Here is a 20678-nt window from a genome sequence, read left to right as displayed (position 1 = left end):
GGGAATGGGGAGGTTGCTAACACTGAATTTTATAGTTCATCATCAACGCTTCGCAGCCTGCTAGCGACAAGATCTTCGACGTCTCTGCCTTTGAGAAGTTCCTCCAGGACCACATCAAGGTTGACGGCCGCACCAACAACCTGGGCGATAACGTCGTCATCCAGCAGTCTGGCGATGGCAAGATCGAGGTCATTGCCCACAACGAGCTCTCTGGCCGCTACCTCAAGTACCTGTACGACTTACCTTGAGCCCCCCTATTGTTCTTCTTCAACCATACACAGTTATACTAAAACGTTTTATGATGAACAGGACCAAGAAGTTCCTCAAGAAGCAGCAGCTCCGTGACTGGCTCCGTGTCGTCTCCACCTCCCGTGGTGTCTACGAGCTCAAGTTCTTCAACGTCGTCAACGATGACGCCGATGAGGATGACGAGTAAATTCGCCTTCTTGGAATAAATAAAGGGAAAAGCCATATGGGAAATGAAGAATGGTTGTGGGAAAAATAGCAACTTGCAGCGACCCTGGACCCCTTTGTGATGAAGGATATATAACCACGTGCGGCTCTTGTTAAAGGGTCGTCGTCAGCGTGTTGGGATCTCTGAAAAGGAGAGACCTGGTTTTTGGGTTGCTCTAGTCTAGTCAATCAAAAAAGAAGCGACCATTTTGAGTGGACCTACCTACATTAATATTTCCCTCCTGGTTCCTGAACATTATCCTGTGAATGCCAACGTAGTCTGTTGTTATAAAGTACTTAAGCAGTTTATACTCGACGTAGTCAATTTATGATGCGCTATCAGATTGCCATGTCTACATAATGCATGTGTATATATGCTTCCATCATCTGCTTTTTTCATGCAGCAGCGAGGTATCATCAATAACGTAAAGAAAAGAAAAGCACTCCCCCTTCAAGGCAACGTCCTCATCACACCCTCAAAGGCCACCAATGCCATGGCATTCGCCGGGAAAGCCCTCAAGAAGCACGGCAAAAATCCCCTCCAGTATCCCCTCCACCCAGACTCTCTATAAACAGCAACAGCAGCATCCCTCCATTTAGGAAAGCGTCTCTCGCCATCTCCCAAGCCTCCACCAAGGGGATCCGTCATGATACGCTGCTTGACGAGATCGCTCGGATAACTCGTCAACCAAAACACCTGAGCGCTCAACCCGCCGGCCCAGAAATTGATAGCCGGGTTGCTCAGGTTGGTGTTCTTGCGAAGAGCCCGCGAGAGCACATCGTAGCTACCCCACCAGAAGAAGAAGAATCCGCGGAAGAGTAACGTAGCAGACAGACCGTGGTAGATGCCGCGGATACCGTGATGGGCGTGGATCTTGCGGATGCAGTCGAGAGGCCCCGAGTACAGACGCTCAGCCTTGCGGGCAGCATACTGGATCTGCAGCCGGGCTTTCACATGCTCGACCGGCGCAGCGATGAAGCTGACCGTAGAACCAGCCATGATACCTGCAATGCCATGACCCAACGGTGGAAGATACGAAGGTTCCGATGATGTCCTTGAAGACGAAGACGAAGATAATACCCTCATCAGACTCCCAAACCCAAGCCCCGTCGCCCCCGATCCCGCCCCAGGCGTCCACGAGTCCACCCCAAAGACGTGCTGCGCCATCAGCCGCCTGTAGACGTTGAGCGAGCCCAACATGACAGAGTCCATGAACATCCACCCGACCAGCGGCGGCGTCGCGCCCTTGTACAGGCCCGTGACACCCTCATTGCGCACCGTCTGCAGGACGCACTGCAGCGGGCCGCTGAAGCGCGATGCCTGCGTCGTTTGGAGGCGGACCTTGACTGTGTCGAAGGGGTGGCCGACTGATTTATTTTAATTAGCATGAGAGAAGCAATTCATGAGTTTAAAAAGAAAATAACATACCTGTTAGCTTTGCGATTCCGCTGAAGACGCCTGCGACAAAGCCCTTGTAGTCGCGCTTGGCCGATGTCGCAGGTTTCTGGTTCTGATTCTGCTGCACCGCGACGGGCGGCGAAGAAGCTACGGCTTCCGCCATTTGCAGCCTTTAATCTAATCTCTATAAAAATTCTTCATAGACTTAAATCAAAGTGAGTGAAAATGGAAAGGAGGAATGAGAGAGAAAGATAAAAAGGGCAGTGTATAAGAAATGTCCGTTGCTAGTGGAGTTTTTGGGGTGGGATGAAGATGAGTCCGGATCTCGCAGGTATTAGTAAAAACGAAAGTCCGGCTCTTGGGTTCAAGTGCCGATATGTTCACACTCTCTTTAAACAACAACTAATCTCAACGACAAATACATTTCATTCCTCACAGATCCTTTATCAATAAGAAAATAAAGAAATTCACAATAAAGGATATAGAAAAAGGAGAAAAAATCCGGAACGGCTTCCGCAGTCAAAGAATAAGACAACGAATAAAACTAGCCTGAATCATCCCGTGGGGGAAGAGAGAGAGACAAGGTGGGGAAAATCTCTGGTAAGCCTGTCATACACGATCCCGACGATACAGTCAGTCAGTTTTCCGACTACTACTCGTACTCTATTATTTAGCGGGCTAAGAGGTTTCACGTAAGGCGGGCGTGAGACAGAGAGAGGACAGTAATACACGAAACGAAAGAACGGTCAACAAGGCGCATTAATTAGCCTCTATTTTGGAAAGAAAAAAGTAGAGGAGAAATGAGAAGCTAGGAGAAGAGAAGAGAAAGCAGCATCGTCTAATACTCCTTGCATAACGCTAGAACTGAGACAACATGCTGACAGTCTCACAACGTGTCGTAATTTCATATCAAGCACCACTTAAACTCAGACACACATACAAATTCACACATTCACACACATCAAGATCAAGTCAAGCATAGAAATCCCTCCATGCCAATCGTGCTTCATTCACATCACCAAACAAACGCACTAAACTACGCCCAGCTAAAACTCGCCATTCACACAGAACAAAAGGCCGAGAAAAGCTTCCTCCATCTCCATCGTCCGTATCTTCAAATGCCAGCTATGCATCATCCAGATCAAGACCAGCGCAGAATAATGCCCCTCGCTTCGCTCTAAGAATCAAAATGTTCATGTCATGTCGTCGTCAAGAATGAAGAATCAAAAATACAAAAACTCATGGGGGTGGCTTGGGGGGGATAAAGCAAACAACAACAAACGGAGCTGGCCAAAACACAGCTCACGCGCAGATATAGTCTCTCGCAAAGCAAACAAAAAACCCTCGAAATCCATTGCGTCCTTCGTGTCCCATATATCCTTCCTATCACCGAAGCGATTCCATAACATTATGTAGTATTCCCCCCAAGTTGCCTTGCATGTCTAGCCCTCTCCAACCTCTCCTTGCTTTTCCACTCGCAGTAGCGTGTGGTGAGTTGTCTTTTGGGCTAGGCAAGGTAAACCCTCCCCTTCGTCCACACCCTTTCCCCCCTTTGCTGTTTTTCGAGTCATTTTCTATTTGTTTCTTGTCCTTTTCGGGTAAAACGGAAATGATCATTTTTACGGGTATTGTGTAGTGTGGCACATACAGAGAGCCAAACGCAAAAGGGGTGGAAGAGAGAAAAAGAAAAAAAGAAAACCAAAAAAATTCAATGCTCATCCCCCTTTTCTTTCGTTTGTATCATCGAATTGTGAAGCAACAGGCCGAGGACCAAAACAACGGCACGACTTCACCTAAAACGTATCCGTTTCTTGGGTGTTCTGGCTTGTCATGCTGCCGAATGTGTCTACAGGTCAAACAAGTCAGTAGGCTGAAAAGTAATGAGTGCCATAGCTTCGTCACAACGTACCTCTCTTTCTCCGCCTGTCCTCTCGGGCTGCGTCGTCATCTGGATTCTTGGGTGTCATCGCTCTGGGGCCACTAGGCCTGCGTGATGGCACGCCAAGGGCAGCGTTCAAGTTCTTGTTCTCCGGCTTGGGGCTCATGCTATTGTATTGGCTGGAGTGTGTGCCGGTGCCGCTTGCGTAGCCACTTTCGTAGCTCTGAGGGCCCATGGGGCTGCCCTTTTGCAGGTTCGAGACTCGCGTAGATCTGGGCGGCGTCTGCTGAGATGAGTTGATGGGCTCCTTGGGTGGCCGAGCCGGACCAGTGTTTTGCTGCTGAGGAGGAGCGGCAGGCCAGTAATCTCCGCCCTCGTTGCCGTAGCGCCCGGCAGCGGTGCCATTGAGGCGGTTAAGGCTGTTCATAGAGCCTGCCCAGTCAGCGGACCGAGGCGTCGCTGGGGCATCAAAGTCTTGAGCAGAATGCTCCAGGGCGGTTCGGAAGCGCTCCGTCTGTCCTGTTCTGGGCTGAGGGTGCATCAAGTTGAGCGAGTTGCGGTGAGCCTTGTATTTGGGATCCTCTGGCGTAGCAAAGGTCGGCACAATGGGTGCTGACGATTCGTGAATCTCGTGGGGCGGAGCAAGGCGTCCTCCCTCAGGTAGATACCCGGAGTGGAGTCTGTCATCGCCATACGTGTCGAGAGGGTAGAGATCATCGCGCGAAGCCATGCTGGACCCTGATCGGGACTGCAGCACATCATCCTCGCCATCCTTCTTGGGGTTTCCGCGCAGCGCCTTGCTCACGGTAGATGCCGTCGTTCCAGACCAGCGGGAGATCTTGGGGAACCAGCTCTTGCTTCCCGACTTGCCTTTCCTTCCCTTGTCGCTACGAGGCGTGTTATCAGCGCTGTGCGGCTGGTCATACCCCTGGTCAGAGACTGGTGCCGCACCATCTGTTGGGAGCGATCCGGCACGATGCACCTCACGGTCCATGGGGCTCATCGGAGGGATGATTTGAGTTCGCTCTGCTGTCGGAGTAGGGTGATCATACTCGTACTCATCCTCGTGTTCGGGTACGGTGTCGATGCGATGATCTGAGAACTTGCGCTGCCCCTGCGATTGGCTGCCATGGCTCGTGGTTGAGTTGCCTTCGGGCTCATAGCCTTTGTCGTGCTCATACTGTCCCTCTGGCTGGAGATTGTCAAAAGACTGTCCCGCTCCGCTGGTAGAGACCCTGGCGGAGATGGGCTGCGCCGTCTGTGTCTTGAGAACGTCCACCTCTCCGAGGAGCTGCATCAGCATGTCCTCAATGCGAGTGAGATCGTTGGTGCCCTTGGCGCTGAGGCCTTGGAGGGCTCGTTTCCACAGAGCCTTCTTCTTGACAGTGACGTCGTCCATGGTGGTGCCACCGATGGAGCCGCTCTGCACAGAACGGGGGCCGGGGTAAGGTCGAGGCCCGTTGATGGCCTTCTGAAGCTTATCAGTGTTTTCGGAATTAGCAAAGATGACATCGTCTCCAGTGTCCTGAACCAGCTCCTTCAGATCGCGGAACGAGTTGCGCATCTCAATCGCAGCGTTCATGAGCAGCGCGACAATCTCCGTGTCGCGGGCACTTCGCTGTGCATCACGAACCATGAGGTGTTGCATCAAGGCAACAATGTCCTTGTTTTCGATACGCTCGATGCCGCCGCCCGTAGAGGCATCATAGAATGGCGAGGCCATGCCTTGAGACATGCCACTGAGAGCGCGGTTGTTATCCTGAGATCCGTAGAAGGGATCTCCACCAGCCATGTAGTTTGACGGGCCAGCCATTTGGATTGCCTTGCCCTTGGGCTCGACATCTGGCGTTCGGTTGGGGCCGTTGGACATGTATCCCTCGTCGTACTTGAAACCCGGGCTGCCAGTGCTAAAACCGAGACCACGAGAGCCAAGCAGGTGGTCGTTGAGCGCCGGGTTCGCAACCGGGCTGGCATCTTCGTACGGGTTCGTGAGCAGAGTATCGCGCTTCCGCTCAGCTGATGTTCTCCGCCACTCGTCCTCCTGGCTTGGCTCCCTACTAAGGCGGGCAGCATCGTCAAGATGAGCATCTCGCATTTCCTCATCAGACTGGGATTTGGGAATAACCTGTCCATATTCTGTAGGAGTGGCCTTGCCAGACCACATACCAGGGGCAATCTCATCTTGCAGGATTGACGGGTTGGTCTGTAAATCATCATCAATGTAGCCAACCTCAGGGATAGGATGATCTTGATCAGGAACACTGCTAGCTTCCATTGGGGGAGCGGCTTCGTAGTCAAGCCTGTCCAGGCTATGAGTGGGGGTGTTTCGCGGCTTCCAGCCCTCCATCGCGCGCTCCTTGAACGACTTGTTGCGGAACACTCCGGCCGGCTCAAAGTCGCCCTCGGCAGCATCCTCAACGGTGGCTTGTTTTCTCTCCTGGGCCGCCTTAAGAGCGGCGGCGGCAGCACCAACGGCACCCGCGGTGATGGCAGCCTCGGATGAGGTAGGGGATTGGCGGTACTTGGTGCGAGGCACCTTGCGTCCATTCTCATCAAGCTCATACTCCATGTAGTCATGCGATTGGCCAGGAGTCGCCTGTCGGTCATCGTCGTACTCTTGGCGGTTCATGCCAGAATATTTGTCTGGGCTCACATCACGGCTGCTCTGGAGCTTGGATCGCTCATCGTAAGAGAGGTTGGAGTCTCCAGCCCCGCTGTATACACCTGTCAAGACGGATTGATCAAGCATCGACTCACCAATCAATGAGGCCACGGCAGACTCGGCCGCAATGACGGGGTGAATGATGTTAGGGTTGGCAGCAATGCCGCGGACAGGCTTTCCTGCAGCCGTCTGTCCGAGCTGGGAATCTTCCGAGTAGATAGTATTCCCACCGGCTGCCGATGACGCAAGATCAAATTCCCTGCTCCTCAAGTTACTCGGGACAGACTCAAGCGACTGCAATGAGCCACGAGACTTGATGGACGAATAGTTTTCGCCTCTGGAGTTCCTATTCGGCGTCTCCCCATCAACCTCTGTGAAACCAGACACGCTGGGGATCGGGCTTAGGCCACGCGCGCCAGCCTGATATGGGACGTATTTCAGAGGAGGGGGAACATCCTGTGTATTGTAGTAGGCATCTTCGTATCCGTCATCTGGGTATTCGCCTTGGTCAACATCACGAGGGCTGCCGTCGTAATTGTCATAGTGGACGGGGATCTTGTTGCCAAACTCGTCCGTCTCATATTCAATGGACTGGTTATACTCCTTCTTACCACGTGGTAGAGCAGTCAAGTCGCCGTGCGATACATTGGCGTGGCTCCTGCCAAGTGCTTGGTCAACGTTTGTGGGTGTTCTGGAAGGGGTTGGCGTGGACGACGGCGAGGCCATCTCCCGTTGCTGGCTTCCCAAAGGAGCAATTTCTTCAGTGGCTGACATTGGTCCATCGGATTCGGCAGACAAGATTGAAGTTCGTGTCATCTCCGACGGGTTAATCTCGCTCATGAGCGGCATTGGCGGCGCGGGCGGCGGCTCTTCCTCATCGTCATATTCTTCCGCATATCGTTCACGGCCTAGGCTTTGGCTTCTCGCTCTAGACTCTGTTCTCCTTCTGCGTCTCTCGCGATGCCTCTTCTCGCCAGCCTCTGAATGATCATCTGTTCCGCTGGACAATGCTTTAGCTGCTGCCGCGCCAGTGGCGCCAGCGAGCGCAGCCTTGGCCAGGTTACCACTTCTCTTTGGCGTGTTGCCGTCATCGTGGAGACGGTAATCTGCCTCAATGGAATCCAGGCTGGGGCTGTGCAAGTCGTCGTAGTCGTGACGAGCCTCACGATTCCGTCTTTCTTTGGGCTTAGAATTCTCCTTGAGGGCGTCCTTGTCTCTTATCGACTCGGGTCTCTGACTTGCAGACCGCCTGCGGTCTACTGTGATGTCCTCTCTTGAGGCAGAAGTGCCTGTGGAAGTAAAGGAGGCGCGTCGTTCTCGGCCTTCCCGTTTGCTCTGCTCTCGCTTGAGGGCACTCAATTCTGGCAAAATTAATCTCCGAATGGCATCTTCGACGGTTTCTAGTAGCTTGGGGTTGTTGATTGAAGATTTCGATGCTCCGGAGCGCATGGAGCGGGTGTCCATGGAGCGATGGCTTGGGGCCAGGTTTGACGACAGGACACTTGAATCGGCGGCAGGAATTTGAGGTACGTGTGACTCCGAGTGGCGACTTCGACTGGAGCGACGCCGGGAGGAGGTGTATGTCTCCTCGGTTGGAAGCTCGCTAATGCTCCGACTCTTTGATCGTCGCTTTCGCTCCTTGTCCTTGGGTTTATCCGATGAAGATTTGGAAGAACGATCTTTGGAACGAGTTTTGGTAGCCCGGGTATCATCCAAAGTTTCGTCCAGGTGCTCACCCGAGCCTAGATCCCCTCCAGGTCCGGAGCCATCCAAGAAGCTGTCTGTGGCGATGGCAGAAATCTCCGATCCATTGGCGGGGGGGTAAGATTCTCTCTCGCTAGTCGGAATAAGAGGACTGGCAGGGCGGCGGCGTCGCTGCGGCTGCTGTTTTTCCTGTGTGATCTCTATGTCGATGGGATTCCGTGAGACGGTAGACTCTTCAGTGGCCGATGCATACGACGTCACGCTATGACCGTCGGCGTCGACCCCAGGTACCTCAAGCTCACGCGACGGGATCCCATCTTCCAGAGGGATGCGTCGAGTCAGCGAAGTTTTGCGGGAAGTTTTCGTCTCCGTCACTTTGATGCTATGATCCCTTTTGCCCCTTTTGGAGGAGGAGGGGGTGAGCCGCACTCGTACGCTGGGCTTGCGGCTGGTCGAGCTCCCGGTTCTGCTGCCTTCGAAATACTCAATCAGCACAGATGTCTGAGAGCGCTGATGGCTTCGGTAGCCGCGACTGCTGATGGTGCCTGTAGGGCCATCATCTTGTAGCGAGTAGCCCGATTTCTCATCGCCAAGCTTGGAGATGTCGGCGGTCAGCTCCGTGGGAGTGGTCGTCTCGTCGGTCTCGGTCGGCGCAGGCAATGGAAGGCTCTTCCTACTAACGGTGCTCATCTTGGGTACGGGGGCAAATCGGTACCCTTGCCCTCTACTCGTTGCGCGACCAGTGGCGTAGATGAAGCAGGCGAGAGTCTCCCAAGGGCCGACTGCTGGCGACTGGTAGTAGAAGAAGAGAGGGAATATTCAAGGTCAAGTAAGAGATTAAAACAGATAAATTTTATGCAGACATCCGGAACAAGGCCCAACGCTACAGCGAAGAATGGGTAAGGTAGGGCGCCTTGAGAGCGACGTCAGTCAGACAAAGGGAACGACGAGATGATGAAGAGAAGGCAAAGTCGAATCTCCCACTCGACCACTCAAGATGGACCCGACACAGGGGGGGTTGGAGGAAACAAACTCACAGGAACCAAAGAGGAGAAAGCGGAATTGGGGAGGGCAGGGCAGTTAGTTGTACCAGGTGGCGAAGCTCAGGCTCAGGCACCGAAAAGGAAGAGGGCCCAGAGCGGTAAAGAGGCTGTCGCTCACAAACGACAGACAGGACAGCCAGAAGAACGCTGCAGAGTCAGGGGAGTTGCTGCAGGGCCAGGCTGTGAGCTGTAGGTACTGAACGGGTAATGTACAGGCAATGCGGCGGGTGTCGAGTCCAGTATGTACAGCTGAGGGATTGGGCTCTGTGGATGGCTGTCGGTGAGATGGAGATGGAGATGGATGCAAATGCGCTTGGATGCGAAGATGTGGGGGAGCGAGAGGCAGCGTCTGTGTCTGGCGCGGTCCGGGCAGGTCTGGCCTGGTGAGGCTCCCAAAAGAAGGTCTTGTCTTGTTCTCTTTGACCCCCCTTCTTTTTTTTGCGAGAGAGAGACGAGGGGGCGCAGGGCAAATGCGATGCGGGCGAAGGAAGAGGAGAGAGATGGTTGAGGCCTTGTTATTGTCCCGAAGCGGGCTGGGGCCTCTGCTTGATGAGTTGGCGCCGATGCGTGTCTGGTCCAATGGCGCTTGGGCCGGCAGGGGGGAGGGTGGTGCCGCTGGTGGTGCCGCTGGACGGGTGCTAGCTGAGCACTAAACTTGTCCCAGCAGGGCCTAGAGGGCCTGGAGAGACCTTCTAGCACAGGGCTCTCTGGCGTGGCACGAGCAGGGTACCTCAACGGTACATGCACGGTTACAAGTCTATGTGGTAAGCTAACAGCTGAACAGTGGATGAGATTTGCACCATCCACCAGCCACTCGATTTCTTCGTCCCCTTCTTGTCAGGTTCAAGTTGTTTCCACTCTCTGTCTGCCAGTCCGGAACCCCTTGCGTCTGATAGGCGGGTGGCGCAGTAATAGAAATCAAACGCTGGGGACGAAAAAAGAGTGGAAGAAAGAAAGAAAAAAAGGAAGAGGCTGGTGGCACAGCGCCGTCATTTGCACGAGCCTGCGCTACCACACAGCCAGTCAGCGTGGGAAAAGGGGAGCTCAGAGCTCGAATCGGAGCTGACGGCGGCCCAGGTAACCTTGAAAGTCCATCCATGGATGCTTGAACGGTCTACCGAGACAGAACAACGCACGCACACACCCGCCTCGTCTGTGTCATGTCCGTTGACGCCCAACATCTGATGCCGATTGCTGTGATTGATGCCCGCGCCTGTTTCTCGGGCCTCAGCTCCAGCTTATTCCCTCATCTGCATGCTCTAGTGCTTGCACGTCAAGGCACGCGGATGTCCCTCTCAGGTACTGCAGCTGTACTCCGGGCTTGGCCAGCCATCTCTTCTTCCCCAAGCCGCACCGCATCCACCCCCTGGCACATGGAACATGGAAAAGACAAAAATAAGCGGGACTGCCAGAGTGGAAGCTCTGCAAAGTTACTAATGGATTAAGTTGGTTGTTTACTCCGTGGAAAGATATATCAATCAAATTTCATCAAAGTAAATCTGAATGACTACATGTACTCCGTACCAATATCTCCTAGATCTTGCAAGATGATGAAGCAAACAGAAATCCAACCTCAGCAGAGATGCATCTTCCTTGCCAGGTACTGTACTAGATAGGAATCATTTTGTCTTACTGGGCCATTTTGCAGTCCCGCTTATCTTTCCACCGCTTGATATCATTGACGAGCTCCAGACCCGCCCAAAACAATGATCCCAGGCGGCTGATTGACCAGAGCATCGGCCCAGCCGTCTCGTCTCTCGTTGACGCTGGCAGGGTAACCAAACCGCACTTTGAACTGACAAGGGACAGGAACCAGAAAATCCTCATGGAAGGGCTGGAGTGGGAATTTCCTGTACCTACAGCAGGTGATATGCATGGGCTCAATGCTTCATGCCGCAGCGCTTATTAGCTTACAGGTACACGCACGGAAATCTGGACTCGCACCCGCTCGATCGTGCTTCGAAACATCAACTCCATCTTCGTGCATCGTCAGTTCGTCTTTCGTTACCGATTGCGCGCGTATCCATGTAGACACTGCCGGGCCCTGTCACTTCTCATCTGTTTTAAGTAGATGGATAGGGCTGAGCCTCGGGCCAACTTCTTAACGTCTATGGCTCATGCTCACTGCCGAGCGCGCTTTCATTCACTTGCTACGGAACTGCCGTGACTATGTTATACCTCTGGTGTGGACTTGAATTTATTTGATAGGATAACAGGGAGCCTTTTGTGGCCCATAACGCCGTCTAACACACACAGATGGCCCCCAACGTAGTCGATATGTATCCGGTCTCAATGCTAGCTGGATGCATGGTTTTCCCCAGCAAACATGGCTTCTTACAACACATTAGTCTTTTCTTTTTTCATCATCCTCCCGCGCACGCCAGGGACGTGTGACTACTCGCACATGCCGTCCTTGGCTAAACGGCACATGCGTACCACTGTGCGAGCACAAGAATACAGGAATGATAAAGAAAAAAACGGTGGTCATATGGATAGGTGCATTAACCCGTGACACCGGCTAGGCTCGTTTGTGTGTCTCATCCACTATCGCCTTCGGCAACGAGCAGATATTCTGTACGAGTTCCTCCGACACGAAGCTTGTGAAGCATCAACTAGAGCGACCTGAGGCAATACCATTCGAGAGACAAAATAATTCATTCTAACTTTCTAAACGAATGACCGTTATACATGTAGTTATGAGATGCATACCTAGTAGTGTTGAACAAAGCAGGTACTCTCAGGGATCAGATAAGTTGTTCGTCCACCCAAGATGACTTTCTACTATCCCGTGACTCGAATCTAAAGTGATATATGATACTGGAGAGATATAGCGATATTAGCCCTACTTCAACGCTTAAACTTTGTGTAGTCGTTGGGGGTGTTGTTAGATAACCTGTCTTGCCAGCTCCATTATTATAGCCAAGGGGTCCATGTCTCGGATGAGGAGAAACTGAATCCTGATCAGACCACTCGCCGGGAATTCTTTCCGAAAGACATCTTTGAGTCTCTCGCTAATACTTGAAAGGGCTAAAAGAGTCGGGAAGATCCACAGATATAATTCATCAGTCATAAGGAAATAATTGCTAAACATTGATATCCGGCATACTATCCAAGTACTCCGAAACGCATCTGCTTGCCATGAAACATAAAATCAACCCAAAATTCAAGATTCACACCATACACGCCTCAAGTCCATAGAGAGACAACTTCCAATTTACATCAGCTATGACCACCCCCAAAAGCCTCCCTTACACTACCGTCCTCCTCGACTCAGTCGTGACCGCCGGCGGTGGCTCCGCGATATACTCCGGCGGCCTCCTCCCCTCCTCCAAGTCTCTCAGCTCCGTTGGCCTTCCAGCTCCCGCTGCAGCTTCGCTTTCTTCTGTCGTGATGACCTTGAACTTGTACGGAGGCGGCGCTTCTCCCAGCTCGTTGAGGCCTTCTGAAGAGTGAAACCCGCCCCATGGATTCCGTCTGTAGTGCCGTGGGATGAACATGATGGTCCCATCCCGTGTGACCCATCGCCCGCGAGCCCAGCCGTCAGCGGGGACGAGACGGCGACGGCGACGTCGTATGTGAAAAAACAAGAATGCTGAGCAGACGACGAATATGGCGAGGAGAGGGATGATAACATAAGTCAAGGGCCGCGTCGATGTTGGCTGGTCCGTACTCATGATGGTGGTGATGGGCTCGTCAGTACATGTACGCGTAAATGCGCCTTGCGTCGATGTTCGGCCTCAAGCTTGGGGGGCTGTTTAAATGGCTTCGTATAGGATATAGCTCAAGAATGTAGAGTCGCAAACTCTACTGTGAGACTTAAACAAGACAGACAAAAACGAGGCTTATCCAAACGATGGATGTAATGGTGCGCAAAGACAACAGGCACAGCAAAGCATGTAAGAGAGAGAGAGAGCGTCGCAAAAAGTAGAAGCAAAACACAATCCCGCTCGCCCTAGAAGTGACGGAACCTTATGAATAAAACTACATGTACTCGGGGCAACCTCTTTCGCAGACGTCACTCGCCCCCAACCCGCTTTCAGCATCCCCGGAGCTCCCAATCCATCCGTGGCCCGGCCGTGGAGGCACAAATGGTAAAATGCCATGAGCAGATCGTCGCAGAAAGACTGGGAGGGAGTGGCTTTCCACGGCCCCAGTTATCCGTGGTGGTGTGCCTGCCGGGAGCAGATAGAGACAAAACTAGTGGCATTACGTGTCTGTTTTGTCAGTTTTGGAGCAGTTTTGGGCCCCCTCTTTATTAGTACATAGATCGAATGGTTGGTGTCTGGGATGAAGATTATATTGCTTGGTTCCAGGCCAAAGTGCGGGGAGCGTGGACGGCAGAGTGATACCGAGGGGGGTGGCGCCGTGGACTAGCTGTGATGTGATTTGGAATACGATTACGGGCGTCGAAGACAAATGATTGTTTCTGTTTGGCGGCAGATTTTATCATACTTTGTTCAATAACGACACACCTTTTTATATATCGGTATAGATTAAATAGATCTCTACCTACTGTTATATCGAGTTCGACTTCTCTCCACTCCTCAGTGACACCGGAGGCGCTGGCCCGGAACCGTCAAAGTTGAGGTCCACCCGCCCGCCTGCCGGACGCTAAAGCCGCAGACTGGAGCCCTGTAGCTCAACTTGAAGGCCTTTGGCATAAGTCGAACCTGAGGCAGGTCTTCAAATCCGCCACTGGACATCATCACTTTAGCGCAACCTTGCATCAGTTCACATCCGCAAATCATCCATCAATACTCCGTACCGTCGACCAAATCACCACCAATTGCCCATCATGCCTCGTGCCATCAGAGGTACCCTTACGCCCTCTCTCGTTCTCTTCACAACACTCTCCGTTCATCACTAACGTGCGCCTAGGCGTCCTGATCGAGTGTGATCCTTCCATCAAGTCCATCATCGTCAACATCGACAGCGTTAACCACGACTTTATCATCGAAGACCTGGACGAGGAGCGTGTCGTCGTCAAGGAAAATATGGTTCACCTTCTCAAACAGAAGCTCGAAGACGTACGTTAAAACATCTCTCGGCACCTATTTCCTTACCTTCAGGCTTGTTTGCTTCAGCTCACATGTTACCTTTCACAGCGCCTCAAGGAGAATCTTCCTCCCGTCGACGAGTCCGGTTCCGAGTAACCCACGCTTTACCGAGTACCGACAAACCTCACGAGCATCACTTATCCATACTAGATCGCCGATTTACCGATATAAACTGTTTGTTTCACTAGACAAAATTCGTGCATTACCAGGCGGTCTATTCTAGCCATTGTACATACCGCCACTACTTTAATATCCAAACAACGTTCCCATCCTCAGTCGGCCGAACACCTTACAACTTGGCAAACGTCGGCTTCTGCTTCTTCAACACACTCAATATCGCCGCGGGGAAATCCGCTCCCTGTAACGCCACCGAATTCCACAGTTGCGTATACCGCAGAGTGTCCACAGTGCTGTGATCTCTCGCGTGGTTCAACAGCTCCTTGGTGCCCTGCACTGCCACGGGGCTCTTCTCTGCGATATTGGCCGCAAGGTCAATGGCCACCTGCACCGTCTTCTCCTTGCCTTCGTGCACTTGGCTCACGAAACCCACTGCGAGAGCTTCCTGTGCAGAAAAATCGCGGGCCGTCAGGCACACATCCTTGACCCAGGACGTGGATCCCACGATCTTGGGGAGACGAGCAAGCGTGCCGATGTCAGCAGCGAGGCCGATGTCGACCTCCTTGACGGCAAAGCGGGTGTTGGAGGCGCAAATGCGGATATCGGCGGTGCAGGAAATGTCGATGGCGAGGCCAAGGGCGATGCCGTGCATGGCGGCAATGACGGCTGTAGAATCACATGTTAGATAATACTTTCCAGATAGATTCAAATAACAAGCTCTTTTCCAAACAAAACAAGACATTAAAAAAACTTACGCTTCTCGCACTTCTCCATGGCCCCGATGGAGGCCTGGAACTCCTCAATCTGCGCCCTCATGCCCTTGGCCTTCCTCGCCGGATCCTTCTGGTCCGACATGAGCGTCGAGTCCTGCGACGCCGACTGCACATCCAGGCCAGCCGTGAAAGCCTTGTCGCCCGCTCCGCTCAGCACGACGGCGCGCACGTCGGCATCGGCGCTCAGCTGCTGGAAGACGCGCCCAAACTCGAGCCACATGGCCTCGGAGAAGGCGTTGAGCTTGTCCGGGCGCTGGATCTGCACGTGCGCCACGAAGGGCTTGGGGGAGGTGACGGTGAAGAACTTGTAGGCGGAGTAAGCGGCGAGGGGGGATCCTGCCCCGGATGACGATGATGATGAGGCCATCTTGAGTGTTTGATGTGGTTTGATGCTTTGCGCTGGCTGTGGATTGTTTGGCGGATGAGATGGCAGATGAATGGTCCAGAAGATGATTCAGTCGTGGATATAAGAAGTAATTTGGCGATTAGTAAACAGAAAAAAGTCACAGACAGTCAATGCCAATCCGGCTGAAGACGAAATGAAGAGTTCAGAGGAATCGTGAAAGTTGTTGAAAGCATCTCGGCTTACTTGGCTACCTAGAACCTTGGTAGAGCATTGTCCTATCACAGTAACTCCAACCAAGCCGAGGCACAGCTCCAAAGTGGGGCCAGCACCAATCGCCGAATCTGGGGAACGCGGCTTCTGATCGTGAGATTCATACTGGCATATACTCATACAGTCAGTCCATTACATTTAATATCACATTGTCAATTGCTTGCATCTACTCGCTACGTAGAACAGTATTCTTTGGAAGAATCCTTATCCTTTTCGCTCTTGCAACCCCCTACTCCAACGTTACTAAATATCGCATTGTTCCTTTCCCCCTTAGTCATGGCTCAAGCACTTCTTCCCTGGAAAATCATTATCGGGCCAAAAGCAGTGACTAAATCACTGACCAAAAACTTCTCCGGCCCCCTAAAGTCTTCGCTTGACTCCCAACGTCAGGTTCATCAGATTCTCTTCTCTTTCTTTTAGCGTTGCTCAAGTCAGAATTACTCGTTGATAGGGTGTGAGCAACCGAATAAGAGCCATCGACATTACCAGCGATACCTCGAAGCGTTAGGGCAACGTCAAAAGTCCCAGTTACTTGTTGTCGTACCTCACGCCGAGTGGGAAACTTGATGATAACCACATCTCTCAATTCGTTCAGAATTGCCAATAGAGAATCAGTCATGGCCACATTGGTAGTGTTGCCAGGCCAGGTTATTAAGCCGGGCCTAAAGTTACTTGGCACATAGCAGCTCTTTTTCCCGTCCAATAGAATCCATATGCCACTGTTAACCAAGGCATTGTCCACACGATGGTCGTAGGAGTAGCCAAGTCGTGGAGACGTCTGCCACTGTTCCCATGAGGCAGTTTTATAGAAGACAGATTTAGTAGTGAGAATTCGGCCATTGGTCGGATCAAACGACAGTAGTCGTAGATGCTCATTGCCCTCTAGGGCAAATTCCTGCAAACAGGCGCCCGTAGTAACGCCAAAGATTTGGACCATGGATTCCGTAACAGAGACCAAAATGGCTGAATCCGAAGAAAAACATGTTTTCATTTTACCTAACAGACTTGGAAACGGAGTTTGGCGCGCATGGAAGGCCTGAGTAGGTCTAATCATGACGGTCTTACCCGTGTGTAAGTGCCAAATTCGCGCCTGCAGTCGTTCAGAATCCCAGAATGCTGATACGTGTGTTGAATTCGGGGAAATTGAAGTAATTACATTCCCCATTTTCGCGTCAGATTTCATGTGGAGTTCGTATTTGTGTATGAGTTGGCCAGAGTCTATGCGCCATATGTATATCTCATCGAAGTTGCTCGCAACTAAATGTTTTGGATCATTCGAGAAGGCTGGTGACAAAAATACTCCGCCGTCCTGGCCTTCAAGTAGGCGAACAAGCTCCCCTGTGACAAGACTCCAAATATGAATACCAGACCTGCCAGAATGAGCCAACAGTTCAGAATCTGGCGAGAAGATCAAGGGTTCAAAGAATCTCGTACTCCCTGTAAAGTCCCCTTTGAGCACATGAACCAATTGGCCATTATCTCCACTCCATACGTAGATTTCTCTGCGAAGTCCATGTCTTGAAGCCACGAATTTCGAGTCTACTGACACGGTCACGTTGTCAAAGACGTAATCAGCGTGCTGCAGTTGGCCTACAGTTTGGCTGATATTGACGGACCAGGTTTGAATCACGCCACTGTGTTGTTGTAATGCTAGAAGAGAAGACATTGTCCAATTCGGGGCGAATGATATATACACAGAGTCAACAGGAATCTTGACGACGCATTCTCCCGTGTCGATACTCCAGAGCATGGTTTCATTATACCAACTCGTGGCTAGCATCTCTGAATCGGGAGAGATAGCAAGACTCCCGAGGGATAGGGATGGCTGCGGAAGTTGAATCTTATGCAGTAGTTTCCATGTATGGGTATCCCAGAGACAGAGATGCCCCGGCGACACCAGGACAACTAGGACTTTGGAATTTGGTGCAAACCGAATGTGTTCTTGGTTTTTAGCTCTGCTATAGTGTTTCTTCCAATCATCAACAATCTCCGCTTTCTCAGCGGGACTAATGAGATATTTAACTTTTGCACTTGTCTTCGCATTGTGCACTCTAACGCCGTCATTGAACGATAGGGCTAGTAGCTGAGAATTTGGTGAAAAGGCTGCATGCAGGTGTGGTGCTTCGTCAGGCTCAAACGAACTATCACAACAGGCCGTTTCAGTGTTCCAGATCTTTACCAAGCCTGGCATATTATGGGTTAATTTGCAATACCACGACGCTACCAAATCTCCATTTGGTGACAAAGCGACGACGCTTTCCCTGCAAGGCCCGGATGTTCCCACATTGAGTCCCGGACGAAAGTTTGGGTCCTTGCTCGCATCTTCGAAACCCAGAGATTGCTCTCCAATGCAGGATTTTATGTCCATATTCCATCTTTTTATGATGCCATCTTGGGATACTGATATGAATTCATCGGGGATGGGAGAGAAAGCGAATTTACTTTTCGAGCTGATTGGAAAACTGCATGCCAAAGCTCCTGAGTCTGCTCTCCAGAATTTAAGTACTGAGGTGGATTCATTGACACTCATTTGGCCTATCAATGACGAGTCGGGAGAGAAAACCAATGACGAGCCGGGAAAGAAATCAAATGAGGGGTCCATATGGAAACCCAATGACTTAAAGTTGAGAAAACGTGATGCATTGATTCGCGACAGTTCCTCATGAGCGCGGAAAGAGCCCTGCAGCCTGAAAGAGGACTGGCCATGTCGCACGCTTGCGAGGGTAGGCGAAGGTCCGAATTTTTCACGTACAGTCCACTCAAAAGTCTTTCGGATGCTACTGCTGTCTTGTTCAAAGCTTATGGCTGAAAAATAAAGCTGCAAGGGCCAATAAGCCACGGGTTCCCTAAAATTTCTCACAAACCCATAGCCATCATCAGTGAACTGTTTAAGGCCTTGCGTCTCGCTCTCTCTCTGCAACTGTGGAGTTTGAAAAGCCTCGCTCCCAATGCTACCATTGCCACGATAGCTTTCAATGAGGTCCTTGAATTTCTGAAGAGCATCCTGGGCCTGTGGATAAAAGCTTCGCATGAGGGATAACGATTCTATCCAACAAAGAAACTTTTCCTTGAAGAATGAGTGAAGTCTTTTGTCGTCTTTGAGGTATTTGCTGTGTTCAAATCCTTCGAATTGGTAACCCGAGACTAAATGCTCAACCCAGAATACGCAGCAATATCTTATGGAAGCCAAGGGATCAGAGTCGACGTCTTTCAAGGGAATAGCGTCTATATGTATTGCGGGGTCTTCCAATCCATATATGTCGTACTCGAGGACATCAGACATAGCATCTAACGAAGCTTCAAACATTTTGTAATGTTGATGTAGAATCGGGAAAATTCTCTCAGCCGCGTTCTCCACAACGTGATCCTTTGCTGACTGGTGAATAAAGTAGACGGTATCATCTCGTATAGATAGAATCGATCCACAAGTCTTCACCATGTCTCGTACATCACGTAGTACGTATGTAGTTTTGAAGTGCCTATCGCCTTTCCAATGCGAATTGATGAAAACAAGTAGCTCTCTAAGGTGCAGAGGCCTCTTAGCCGTGGTGACGATTGAAAGCAGGACTCGGCAGATTTCTTTGCTTCTCTCCCCCAGTTTCTCTGTTCGATCTAATATTAGACCATAGAGGCTCTGTAGATCTTTCGGCACCTCTTCCAGAACGTTTTCCACGTCCCAACAGTCTGTTTTGTGTAGCTGTTCAACCACAAGTGCCACCCATAAAAAGGTGCCCTGGGCTTTGCTTCCTAGTATGTCAAGTGCTTTTGCTTGAAGCTGTTCATCATCTTTCAAGGCTTCAATTTCGTGAATGTGGTGCCTGATATATACATCAATGGACGTAGATATTCGTTCGGCATTCTGTTTTAATTCCAAGATAAGCTTTTGAGGAACCTGGTCGAGCATCTTTTCTATGTCTTTCTCATTGCGACTCGACAGCAGCCACTTGACATGACCGCTTGTTTTGATAATAAGGTTTAGAAGATGTCGGCAGTCTTTCATACACTCATCGAGGGCATCGACAACACAGATGACATCATTTAGCCCCGGATCATTGATGATGCTCTCAAAGATATCGCATAGAATGACTAATGCGTTGGCCCCATCTAGCTGATCCTTGAGTTTATCTTCATAGTTCTCTCGAACGCGGGAGAGAAGTCTCGGGTGTCCCTTGAGCAGCGATTTGATCAGTCCGCCGACAACGGCTGCAGCGGTGTTGATTCTGTAGTCTGTAGCTTGACAGAAGAAGTAGCTTAGATTTTCGCTTTGAGAATTTTGTTCAAAATCTTCGACGATGCCACAAAGCAGCATTGTTTTGCCTTTTCCACGATCCCCTTTAATCCACAAAACACCACTCTGTTTTGTATGGCGCCATTCGTTGAACTGTTGATGTCTCAAGATCCAACTAAACGACTCCCATAAAAGGGGGCCCTTCAGGGTTAGAATCCGTTTTTTATCGTAGAAAGGATCCGTTTTGCTGATCTCTTGGAGAAATGACTTGTCCGCGTTGGACGTATCTGTGCCATCGGTAAGCTAATGCCTGATTGTAGGCGATATAGAGACAATACTGGTATTAACTGTAATCTGGGCGAAATTGCCTTGGTTGACAGTCGCATTGTTTCCAAGAGTATTCCCTGAGAAATTTCGATGGTTCTCCATTTTTTCTCGACAGTATTGGGAGGAGCTCAATGTAATGAGGCGTGAGATGCAGAGGGGAAGACGCAGCCCGACATTGACAGTTTGCGGCTCTATGAGGCTGCGACAGCAGTACGTACCTAAGTCCCTGTTGATGTGATATCGTCCAATGAGGTTGAATAGTTGCCCATGTTATTCTCCGAGCCTCTCAGATTGCCACATACCGCCTAAAATCAGTGTAGCTTTGGGAATTACAGTCTTTATCATAGGGACTTCACAACGATCGCAACACAGGTGACCAAAAATGATTAAAAGAAATAGAAGACGATGCACGTATAAACA

The 20678-nt window shown here is 51.1% G+C and overlaps 8 protein-coding genes across 8 annotated transcripts; 2 read left to right on the top strand and 6 right to left on the bottom strand.

Annotated features, from left to right (window-relative positions):
• Positions 1-35: 35 nt before the first annotated feature.
• Positions 36-427, top strand: M431DRAFT_48042 (hypothetical protein; the record flags this gene model as incomplete). Its single annotated transcript, XM_024915864.1, has 2 exons — positions 36-232; positions 310-427. Coding segments are annotated over 2 exons (315 nt in total), but the record flags the coding sequence as incomplete, so codon positions are not given.
• Positions 428-904: 477 nt separating this feature from the next.
• M431DRAFT_84855 (hypothetical protein) lies at positions 905-2015 on the bottom strand (the record flags this gene model as incomplete). Its single annotated transcript, XM_024923481.1, has 2 exons — positions 905-1821; positions 1883-2015. The coding sequence occupies 2 exons, from the start codon at positions 2013-2015 to the stop codon at positions 905-907; spliced, it is 1050 nt and encodes a 349-aa protein (XP_024774480.1).
• Positions 2016-3645: 1630 nt separating this feature from the next.
• On the bottom strand, positions 3646-8787 carry M431DRAFT_482001 (hypothetical protein; the record flags this gene model as incomplete). The annotated part of the gene is made up of 2 exons (XM_024915999.1): positions 3646-3698; positions 3762-8787. 2 exons carry the CDS (start codon positions 8785-8787, stop codon positions 3646-3648), a joined length of 5079 nt encoding a protein of 1692 aa, XP_024774479.1.
• Positions 8788-12388: 3601 nt separating this feature from the next.
• On the bottom strand, positions 12389-12814 carry M431DRAFT_85540 (hypothetical protein; the record flags this gene model as incomplete). Its single annotated transcript, XM_024923566.1, has 1 exon — positions 12389-12814. One exon carries the CDS (start codon positions 12812-12814, stop codon positions 12389-12391), a length of 426 nt encoding a protein of 141 aa, XP_024774478.1.
• A 1203-nt stretch (positions 12815-14017) lies between these two features.
• M431DRAFT_85287 (hypothetical protein) lies at positions 14018-14293 on the top strand (the record flags this gene model as incomplete). The annotated part of the gene is made up of 2 exons (XM_024923535.1): positions 14018-14167; positions 14246-14293. Coding segments are annotated over 2 exons (198 nt in total), but the record flags the coding sequence as incomplete, so codon positions are not given.
• Positions 14294-14486: 193 nt separating this feature from the next.
• Positions 14487-15307, bottom strand: M431DRAFT_85218 (hypothetical protein; the record flags this gene model as incomplete). The annotated part of the gene is made up of 2 exons (XM_024923529.1): positions 14487-14980; positions 15070-15307. 2 exons carry the CDS (start codon positions 15305-15307, stop codon positions 14487-14489), a joined length of 732 nt encoding a protein of 243 aa, XP_024774476.1.
• A 557-nt stretch (positions 15308-15864) lies between these two features.
• Positions 15865-16734, bottom strand: M431DRAFT_508215 (hypothetical protein). Its single transcript, XM_024919082.1, has one exon. The coding sequence runs from the start codon at positions 16692-16694 to the stop codon at positions 16032-16034; it is 663 nt and encodes a 220-aa protein (XP_024774475.1). The 5' UTR covers positions 16695-16734; the 3' UTR covers positions 15865-16031.
• A 1694-nt stretch (positions 16735-18428) lies between these two features.
• On the bottom strand, positions 18429-20360 carry M431DRAFT_52860 (hypothetical protein; the record flags this gene model as incomplete). Its single annotated transcript, XM_024920742.1, has 2 exons — positions 18429-20218; positions 20270-20360. Coding segments are annotated over 2 exons (1881 nt in total), but the record flags the coding sequence as incomplete, so codon positions are not given.
• Between the last annotated feature and the right edge of the window lie 318 nt (positions 20361-20678).

This window comes from Trichoderma harzianum (genome assembly GCF_003025095.1).
Source record: "Trichoderma harzianum CBS 226.95 unplaced genomic scaffold M431scaffold_6, whole genome shotgun sequence".
NCBI lineage: Eukaryota > Fungi > Ascomycota > Sordariomycetes > Hypocreales > Hypocreaceae > Trichoderma > Trichoderma harzianum.
This window is presented reverse-complemented; position numbering and strand designations above follow the sequence as displayed.

Bases quoted from the DNA above. Each gene is read 5' to 3' on its own strand.
- M431DRAFT_508215 (XM_024919082.1), bottom strand. From the start codon at position 16,694: ATGAAAACATGTTTTTCTTCGGATTCAGCCATTTTGGTCTCTGTTACG.